The sequence below is a fragment of the Eucalyptus grandis genome, chromosome 2, assembly GCF_016545825.1.
Source record: "Eucalyptus grandis isolate ANBG69807.140 chromosome 2, ASM1654582v1, whole genome shotgun sequence".
NCBI lineage: Eukaryota > Viridiplantae > Streptophyta > Magnoliopsida > Myrtales > Myrtaceae > Eucalyptus > Eucalyptus grandis.
Window position 1 is genome coordinate 48,383,248 of NC_052613.1, and position 10,832 is coordinate 48,394,079.

Here is a 10,832-nt window from a genome sequence, read left to right on the forward strand (position 1 = left end):
GTCCATCATCTATAAACTACACCATACATTTGCACACAACATCACTAACAAAAATTATAACTAATACCAAAACCATGCTTCCGCAGCGCACACATCCAAAAAATTTTAACAGTCTGTCTTGAAGAGTGACCAGATAGGCGTCGGCAACCTCTTCAGCGATTGCGTCTTCCGCGTCCACTCGCAGGAAGAATTCGAGTAGCAGTGGAATGCCCTTGTAGCGAAGCACAAGCTGCACGAAAATGCGTGGGTGGCTTCTTTGTATGGAGTGCGCGAGAAATGGTCTCGTGCGTTCACGAAGAACGTGTTCTCGGCCGGTCTACTCTCGATACGAAACGATGAGGACGCTCGTGCCGTTTTTGGGAATCTCTCCTGCGAGACGATGACGCTATCCCAAATTGCACGCCGATGTGGAAAGGTGGCCGAGCACATGCGGAGGCAAGAATTTCTGGAAGACGAGTTCGGTGAGAGGAACGCGGCGGATTTGATAACGAGGAGTCCGCTGGAGAAAGAGGCCGGATGCCTGTACACCAGACCGATTCTCAAGATGTTCCAAAGGGAGCTGATGGATTCCTTATCACCGCTGATAAAAGAAAGCGCGGGCGCGGCGACTCTTCGTGAGTTTAAGTTGACCGATAGCATGTAGCTGTGGGAAGTTCGAGTCGGTAGGTATCTTGTGTTCTCATGCCTTGAGAGTATTCAATTCGACGGGTGTCTCCGAGATACCGACCCGCTACGTGCTGAAACGATGGACGAAATCCGCCAAAGACAGCTTGCCGGTCGACACCCCCAGTGCGGAGACAGCACGTGAGAGCGGTCCGGCGAGTTCGTTTATGGGGGAGTTTATGCGAAAGGCTTTGCATGTGGCCCATAGATGTGGAACCAAGAAGAGGGAGAGGATAGCATTGAGGTGCATAGATCGGGCGCTGGAGAACGTCGCGAAGGCTTCGAGAAAGGAAGAAAAAGAAGGCCATTCGGAGGGCATCGATGATGATGCTGTCGAACCAGGACGAGACTGAAACGCCAAGGTCCATCCGGAAACCGGCCACTTATCTCTCTCTCTGCTTTGTTTTGGTTGCGTGGTAGGGTAAAAGAGATGGACGTACAAAGTCATACTTGCAAGTCATTGCGATATGGTGTTTTTAGTATGTTCGAACGCGGTTCGTTCTTTTAAATCTCTAGTTGAAGTATTCTTTTACATCGGGTTGGACTTCCTGCGACCACATTCGGCAAGTGATTTGCGTGCTGTTGTGCGATTTGCGCTTCGGAAAACCGCGAGTGAGAAACCATCAACGCACATCTTGGTGCATTACTTCGCATCCTCGACAACCTGTGAGGGTATGGGTTCCAATGCGATGGTATGTGCGGCCTCGTTTCCGCCTGGTTTGTCTGTCTTTTGCCAATGTCTACAACTCATATTTGGCAAAGTAAATTAATGCGGCGCGGCGTTTATACTGCATAACGGGAATAGTGCACTGACAGAGGCAGCGTTCTTGAAGCCTCCCTGTTTTAGTATTCTATTAGGATCCGATGAAATTAATCGAGTAGTTTCGGAGACTTAACGTTCGGCCTCCATACAGATTCAAGAAAGAAAAAAGACTATGCCATATAATATATAAAGGATGTGCATCTTTGCCAGCATCGGTATTACGATCGTCCGTACTATTCACGAGATGGCGACATAGTCATTTTCAAAATAGCGTTGAATATACCTATTACTCGTAAAAATCTCCCACGCACTCTCTCCTCCAATCGGGCCTACCTACACAACTCCTAGTCCGGCCCGTGGCATGTCCGAGGGTGAAAGGCAAAGCTGAAGGCCATCGACCAGTTGGGAAACCGAATACAGGGTCAGCCTCTTCCTTAAACCGTTTCTTAAGCTCGCTGCAACGTGTGCGCACTTCCACATTGGAATGCATTCTCTCAGTAGGATTAGTCTTCTCTTGTGGCAACTATTATTTTCGATTACGGACGACAAATAGAAATATTGCTCCTTAGTCCAAAACATGAACTCTTTCTTTTGCGTTAAACTAGATATGCTCGACAATCGAACTGAGTGCCTATGTATGCTCGACAATCGAAACATGCAAATTGACGCAAAAGAGGTAATTGGCATATCGATATTTAGCATCGCGGTTAGTGCAACAATTCAATAGCCAATCATTAAGTTTCTGTGGCCGCCCTCAACAAATCATCCAACTTCATAAATCGTGAATCATGTCCTAAACACTTCTGGCCCTACCCAGGGCCGTCAAATAATGTAAATGAGTTGATGTGCTTTATTACTGAAATCATCAAATAGTAAATGAGACATTAGCCAAATCTCGGATTTTATAGTTTATCCTATCCAGTCAAATCTTGATTAGAAATCTAGAAGACCAAAGATAGCCTAACTGGACTGACTTCTTACTGACTTTTTTTCGACCAAACTCTTGCTGACTTGGCAAGACAAGCCTATACAATATTGTCTCTCTCTATTCCGTTAGACACACGGACGGTCTCTCTCTCCTATCTCTCGCTTACTTTTCCACCGTCTCCCTCTTTTCTTTTTAGGAAATTTTAGAGAAGGAAGGCCATTGCCTCTTCCCTCTTGCGAAGGCTTGTCTCTATTTGTCGGGCGAACCATGCGGCCGCCTCCACCCCGCCGTCTCCTCCCCGAGCCCGCCGATGGCGCCAACCGATGGAAAAAGAAGAAGCAAATGTCAGAATAGATAGTTGCACTAGACTACCGATATAAATTTGTTCACCCTCTAAAAAGGAAACTATTTAAATTTTCATATGTCTGAAAATTGAAACATTTATGACCCAATATATAATAAATTTCTATTTAATGGTCGTTAGTTAGATTGTCTTAAGCCAAATCGAAATATCGTTTGTTGTTTAATTTTATTAGGAGGATCTAGAATATTTGAGGTGCTCCGATTGGAAATAAAAATTGTAAATTTAAGACTCTAGAGTAAGAATAACAATAATTAGAAGTGGAAATCATATAATCACTCGTTCAGATTTTCAATATGCAAATTCAATTAACTTAAAATTAATATTTTCCGACATGTTTGGATTTATTATTTCGATCCGCCTTCCCAAGTAAGTCGATTTTAGCGGTGAATCTCTTGTTTGGCTATTGTCTCAAATTTTGGCTCGCATTTTATCCGATCTCCTATGAATATCTCCTCGATTATTTAAAGAAGCTAATTCATGTCTTTTGTGAATTAAGAGTATTTTAAGTGTGCATCGTTCTAGTTGAAACATTTAACCTATGTTATTCAATCCACGAAAGCAACATAATTCCATCTCTTGGTAAATCCTTAATCGGTATCACTCGTAGAATTATATATTTATTTGAGCGGGTTATCTCAATGAATGTCGCGCAGCATTTGTTAAGCATACTTAATATGTAATAGTTCAACGATAGAATATTAATTACCCACGACACGAAAAAAATTAGTGTTGAGAATTGTAAACTTTGTTTTTATTTTTATTTTAATAATCTTTGAATAAATACCTTCACACTCAGTGAACAAAATCCTTCCCTAACCATTCACTGTGCACGTTGCTCAATCAAGCCAATAATCTAAACTAAAACAAGCATAGCCTTTGCAACAATTAATAAGCTTTGATGGGGTACGACTTGCCCGAACTTGCGTGGTGATAATCATGTGGTTATCAGAAAAATATATTGGTCATGATCGCGCACGATTCGTCCTCTTTCTAGAAGATCAGCGGACATCTATAGCAGCGCTGCACGGGTTCCGCCAACATCATAGGCGGAGCTCGTTTTTCCGTCGCCAGCGACCTGGCGCTCCACCGGAACCATGCGGCATGATTTGTTTTTGATTTATGCGTATCCTATGTTTTGGAGCTATTGAGTCACAGCTCTGGCTGGTCGGTCCATGAGGAAGGAAATAAGTGCTGAACGATAAAATCTCCTTCCATTAGTGAAAGAGAAAAAAAAAAGAAAATCTCGATGTGTTTCCGTGATATGCACAGGCAAAGCATTGAATTGGTGATAAGCCCTAGACTTTTCAGCACATCTTTTTGGTCCTACGCGTGTCTTCATATACTGAAAATGAAAGGAGAGAGCGCACGTGTCCCCTCATCGTCCCTAATATAGCACCGGTTCGGGCACTTATCACCGAGTTCGAACAATTGCTAATGGACTTCACGGATCTGAAACTGACTCGCTACAGCAGAGAATCCAACAAGGTCGCAGACCGGATCGCCAAAACTCAGAGGAATAGGCTTTTGCTTCCCAATTTGGTTGCTTAATCCCATGAAGCCTTACTATATTTTGAATCCCATCTCTTCTGTTGAACACTTTGAGTTAGCATGCGAGAAACCTTTTTTCCGACAAAAAAAGAAGAAGATGTCTACACGATCGACAAGATTCGTACCGGCTCATCACCTTTGGAATCGAGCATGCTTTGAGTTTTCAATTGGCATGTTTCAATGCCACTCGTTGGTTCGCATTTGTGATCTTTTGAACAATTGGCATATTTCAATGCCCCTGTTTGGATCATTGAGACAAACAGGAATCTTTCAAGTCTAGTCATAGTGATAAGGTAAAGTCACTGACCGAATGAGGTCGGGATTCGGTCAGTGACTGATTGTGGGGATTGATCGAGTAAGAGAACTTGTTGAGCTAAATAGGGGAATAGATAATGCGGGCCAACTGTGCAATCCGATATTGACTGTGAATATAGTCGGTAGTCAAATGCTAGCATTAATTGTGAGAATCTTATAGAATGGAGTCGGCCGCACAATAACATTTATCTCAATTGATAGCCAAGTTGACGTTAGTTAAGTCAATGTCAGTCGAGTCGAAAAGAAATGATATCACCCCACCAAGTTTGGTTGAAATCAAATTGAATATAAGAAGGATAAAAGAGTGGGAAAGGTTATTGCAATCAAACTGTTAGGCACAAATATTTATCGTAGGTCTCCATTGACAGTTGCTGTCAAGCAGCTGTCAAGCAGCTGTCGTAATTGAATCAAGCCAACATATGGAGACACGAAAAATCCGTCCTCCTCCTACGGGAGATCAAGCCAACATCTCTAAAGTTGCAAAGCGTGATCCACCGGCATTGTAGACGGAACTTGCTTTTCCGTCGCCAGCGACTCGGCCCGCAGCAAGAAGGACGCAGTTGTGCCTTATCATCGTCACATAATATGCTTTCTCTTCATGTGCATCCTAGATTTTGGAGCTGTTAAGCCACACAACTGACCAGTCGTTCCATGAGGAAGGAAAGATAAAATGTTGATTAATCAAGTCACCCTCCATTGTCAAAGTGAATATTTATATAGACTTCGACTAACCTTTCGCCATTAACTAACTGCATTGCTTTAAAACAGAATTCCTGGAGTGTGCCCCCCCCTCCCCCTCTCTCTCTCTCTCTCTCTCTCTCTCTTAATTCCTGGCGATTCTTCACAATGCCGAAGTTGTTCTAGAGTCACCTAGTCCTATCCGTCGTCCATGCTTGCCGGCCTCGTCTCTCACGGCCACCGGCGAACTTCTTGATTCCACGAGAGTCTCTACAGATCCACCGGTTTCCGATTTGCTCTAATCAATGATAGGCCCTCTCCATTTGTTGACCGAAACTCATAGGGTCGTCCTATGAGTCCTAGTAGTAAGTCGAAGGGTTATTTTCAACCGATGATTGATAGTTTTGGAGAGGATGTGATGAGTTCTTATGGGATCCTGGCTAGAATTTGTTCTAGAATAATAAATGAAAATAAGTGTCTAGCACAACTTAGCTACCCTCAAGCTTGCTGGGTGATATATTGTTTTGAATTTCCTATGTTGATTTGAGTCCAATTTTGATGATCAAACCTCTTGCGTGCTCCAATTAGGTTATTAGAGTGAATTGATTTCAATGTGGTATCACAATGTTCCAATCCGTTCATGTGCTATGATAATTGATGTTTGAGGGTATCGGTTTGTAGTGTTCCAAGCTTGTTCGAACATGATGTGATGGTTAGAACACTTGTGGATGAGTTTAGATGCAAGTTAGAGAGTTCTAGAAATTTGGAATTCTAGGGTTGAAATGGAGGATGACGGATGGGGCTTCAGGAGGAGGCGGCAAAGTTCGTCCGACGAATCGAGAGAAGCTCGAGGGAAGAGGGAGAGGTCTTCCTTCTGTTAAATTCTTTTAGAAAAAGTAAAGAGGAAGATGGAATTTTCTCGCAAGGGAGGGAGAGCAGAGACCGGAAGGAAGAGAGTTGCCTTTCTTCTCTAAAACTTCTAGAAAACATGAAGGGGAGGACGAAAGTTTTCTCGGGAGGAAGAGAGGAAGGGCAGAGAATGTCAGGAACGGAGGAGACGATGGAAAAGTAACGAAGGGAGAGAGGAGAACGTTTTGAAATTTTTGCAAAATGGACCGTGTGGTACACGTGATGAGATTTAAGGCCGTGTTGATCGTCGAGATAAAATTTAGAAGTGAATAAATTTCTCATATCTTGTTTTTGATACTTGCTCAAAACAAGATAAAGTTAGATATAAGAGAATATAAGTTGGATAAAATTATTCTAAGGACAATATGGGACAAAGGTGAATAAGATTTTTAATATCCATATTGAAAAAAGTTATTTTTTTCCGAATGACAAATTTCTTAAATTAACAAATTCAAAATTATATTGCAATATAAACAATATTTGAATTCCAATATAAGAAATTCAAAATAACAAAGAATAACAATTTAGTATTTTTAATTTAATCTTATTTTTATTTATGTATTCAAATTTATCTTATAATATAAATTCAAAATATAAATAATGCACACGCTACTAAATAATGTATATTATATGATGTGAATATATCATATTTTGTTATTGGAATCACCAAACATGAGATAGCAAAATCTTTTGATTTCACATTTTATGGTGTCGAGATAATGATATCTTAATTAAAAATTCATACCACAAAAGCTAGCCTAAGTAGGCTAATCTCTCGCTGACTTTTTTTGACCAAACTGTCGCGGATTTGGCAGGACACTTCTATACAAAGTTTTCTCTTTTTCATCTATTTTCAGTTGGAATATTTTTTAATTTTCATGATCTCCTAATTCCGTACATTCTCTCTTTTCTCTCTCGCCTCCTAAACACCCATCTCTCTGCCACCCTCTCTCCCCCCAAAAAAAAAAATCTTTCTCGTATCTCTCTCTCGTCTCTCTCATCCGCCCATAGACACTCTCCTCTCTTTTTTTTTTTTTTGGTGACTGACGCTCCCCCTTTTTTTTTTGGTGACTGACGCTCCCCTCGTTTTTTTTTGGTGACTGAACCTCCCATCCTTTTTTTTTTTTTTTGGTGACTGACGCTCCCTCTTTTTTTTTTTTTTTTTGTGACCGGCACTCTCCTCTTTTTTTTTTTTTTGGTAAAAGGTAATAGTTATATAAACTTTTGTACAAAAACCTATACAGTTGTGCAGCAAAGGGAGAGGATCCGGCACCAGCTCAGACTCAGAAGGACAACAAATCCAAACGAGTGGAAGGGGGCCGGGGCCAAGGGGAAAAAAGGGGAGGGAAGAGCTGCAAGAGAGATACATTGCAGATAAAAGCAACTGCAAAAGAAGGCCAAAACAGTGGCCAAGGGCAAAGAGCACACAACACTGTGGCCCGCACAAGAAAAAGACACAAAGAGGAGAAGAATAGGAGAGACACCAAGATGGGAACCCAAGCCGCAACATCAGGATAGATTCGGGAGAGATCCATCAGAAGTATCAACCAGCAACAGCGAGATGGGCAGCACTATCAGGCCGAGATGGGCAGCACTATAGGAGAGACACCAAGATGGGCACTCCCCTCTTTTTATCCCTCTCCAATCTGAGAAGTGAAAATCATGAAGGAGGGGTCTCACCGCCCAGTCGGAAGAAGAGAGACCACACTACCCATCGATCTGCTCTGCTTCCCCCACTCCACTTCTCCCATAAATAGCATAAGACAGATTTTGTACCTTGTGCTTTTGTGGAGGATCGCTTCTGTTCGTCCAACCTACCGAAGGAGACGTCGTGGAAAGAGCAGATCCTTATTCTTTCTTCGGCCGCAGCTGACGCCCTCCGATTCGGCTCCTCGACGGCGACTTTCTTACTCACGGTCGACGTTATGGACATCTGCTTATCCAACAACAACGCTTCGGAGGAGGCGACGGCTAGTCTTGAACATGGCTCCAACCATCTCTCGGTCAACGGCATCCACCGTCGCAGCCACAGATCAAGCGACGCGAGCAGCGATCGCTCTTTGGGAATGGTATGCCATGAACCTTTTTCTTTTGTTTTCTTTACCTTTTCTTTAAAATTCTTTTTTTTTTTTTTTAAAAAAAATCTCACTGCTGCAGGCCATCGGCCGCGACGAAGATGAATTGCATTCTACTTATGGCGCTAATACAGACGGAGAGGACCTCGAGTCCGACCCCCTGGTGCCGAGAGTGGGGATGGATTTCGATTCGGAAGCGGCCGTGTATAATTTTTACAGCAGCTACGCTAAACAAACCGGTTTCAACGTGAGAAGGGGAAAAGCAGAATACTCTGGATCCGACAAGGGCGTCGTCAGGGCGAAGTCCTTCTTATGCTCTTGCGGAGGCCACAAGTCCAAAGAGCAGATCGCCAACGCGATGCGGTACAAAAGACGGGACACGAGAACAGGTTGTGACGCTAAGATCGAATGCGTGGTCAATGATGGAACGTGGAAGATCTCCTGGGTAGTCCTCGAGCATAATCACGTTACGACGGCTCTTTCGACGGGCAGGATTGCTTACCGAGTTAGGGCGGTCGGAGAGCGGGCTCTTGATTCCGACGCGGACCTCACCTGGGAGGATCGCCCAAGACCCGCGCCGGAGGAGACTCAGGACTTGATTGATCACTTCAGGCGTCTGGCGAGGTTAGATTGTTGTTCCTGTTACTCGTTGCGAGTGGTGGAGGCACGCGGCATGGAGAATTTTTTCTGGAGGGATAGCCGGTCCAAGGTCGATTATGAGCATTTTAGCGATCTTCTAGTCCTGGACACGAGAACTTGGATCAGCAAGTATGGCATGATATTTGCAGTGTTTTGGGGACTCAATCATCATCGGAAGCCCACCATATTCGGACACGGTCTCTTGGTCGATCGAACGGTGGGTTCATTTCATTGGTTGCTCGATACTTTCCTTCAATCCATGAACTGGCGGAAACCACAGACAATCATTACTGAAGTCGGCGAAGAAATCGCCGAAGCCGTCTCTCTTGTCTTGCCAGAGACCCGCCATTGTCTGCCCGCTTGGTCCGTCTTGAACAGTTTCCGGAAGTACCTGTCTCCTTTGAGTGACCAACTCGACGTCGTCGAGCTCTTCAGGGAGTGCGTGTTCCTCCACTCGCGAGAAGAATTCGAGTCCAAGTGGAATTCGTTTATAGGAAAGTACAAGCTGCGGGACAACTCGTGGCTTGCTTCTTTGTATAAAATGCGCGAGAAATGGTCTCATGCGTTCACGAAGAACGTCTTCTCTGCCGGCCTACTCTCCATACAAAACGTTGAGGACGCTGGGAGTCTCTCCTCCGAGACCAACGTCTTCTCTGTCGGCCAACTCTCCATACCAAACGTTGAGAACGCTGGGAGTCTCTCCTCCGAGACCATGACGCTAACCGAAATTGCATGGCGGTCTGAACAGGTGGCCAAGGAGGTGCGCGCAGAAGAATTTCGCGATGACATGCTCTGCGAGAAAAACACGGTTAATTTGAAAACCGGGAATCCGATGGAGAAAGAAGCTGGACGACTCTATACTCGAAGGATGTTGGAGATGTTCCAAGAGGAGTTCATCAATTGCCTAGGGCTGGCAGTGGAAGAAATTAAGTGCTCGGAGACTCTCCGCATGTTCCAGTTGACAGAAGCAGGCGGCACGGAGACACATACCGCCAGCAGCAGACAGATCGTCAAGTATGATCCTTCGGATTCGACATTGGCATGTAGCTGTGGGAAGTTCGAGTCGGTCGGTATTTTATGTGATCATGTCTTCGGAGTACTCAACTTCACGACGAATGTCGTCAGCGAGATACCGCCTCGCTACTTCTTGAAACGATGGACAAAATCTGCCAAAGACAACGTGCCCGTGCCCGTGCCCACCCCCAGCGCAGCTGCGCGTGACAAAGGTCCGGTTGACTCGTTTACGGGCGAGTTCGTGCGAAAGGCTTTGCATGTGGCCCATATGTCTGTAAATAAGAAAAGGAAGAGAATAGCTATGAGCTTCATAGACTCGGCAGTGGAGCACACTGCAAAGGTGCTGAAGACGGAAGAAGTGGCAGCTGCTCTTGACCATCCAGACGTTACGGATGAGAAGGATCGGACTATTTGTGAGTATGCCCTCGAAACACAACTCGACCAAGAGAATGCAGCTAAACTTGGGATGGGATGTCCGAGAGTGAAACGCAAGGTTGAATTTAGCTCTCGACCAGCGGGGAAACGGGTTAGCCTCTTCCTCACCGCACTTCCACATTAGAATGCATTATCTATCTCATTAGGATTAGTCTTCTCTCGTATTAATCATTATTACCGTTCGCCGCGGAAGTGCGGGGGAAACTATTGCTTTAGATTTAAATGCAACATATTTAGAGAACGAATGTGACGCCAGTAATGTGACGCGTGCCTCGCCAAATACTAGTGTTGACATCCCTAACTTGAACTCAGTCTTGAATGAACGCAGGGACGTATTAGCTGAATTGCACCAGGTGAGGATTAACGACTGAGCCCGTGTTCAGGGAACCAAGTCAGTGTGCGTAAAGATAGCAAAGATGAGATTGATGGCATCACGATATATCTACTTTGAAGTGCATTCCTTCTGAATTTGAAACTTCGGTTGTATTGGATAAGCAAAAG

General features: G+C 44.2%; 1 protein-coding gene across 1 annotated transcript; it reads left to right on the top strand.

The window, feature by feature from the left end:
- The first annotated feature begins 8,093 nt into the window (after positions 1–8,093).
- LOC104435565 (protein FAR1-RELATED SEQUENCE 5-like) lies at positions 8,094–10,103 on the top strand. The gene is made up of 3 exons (XM_039307172.1): positions 8,094–8,237; positions 8,326–9,948; positions 10,008–10,103. The coding sequence occupies exons 1-3, from the start codon at positions 8,094–8,096 to the stop codon at positions 10,101–10,103; spliced, it is 1,863 nt and encodes a 620-aa protein (XP_039163106.1).
- The last annotated feature ends 729 nt before the right edge of the window (positions 10,104–10,832 follow it).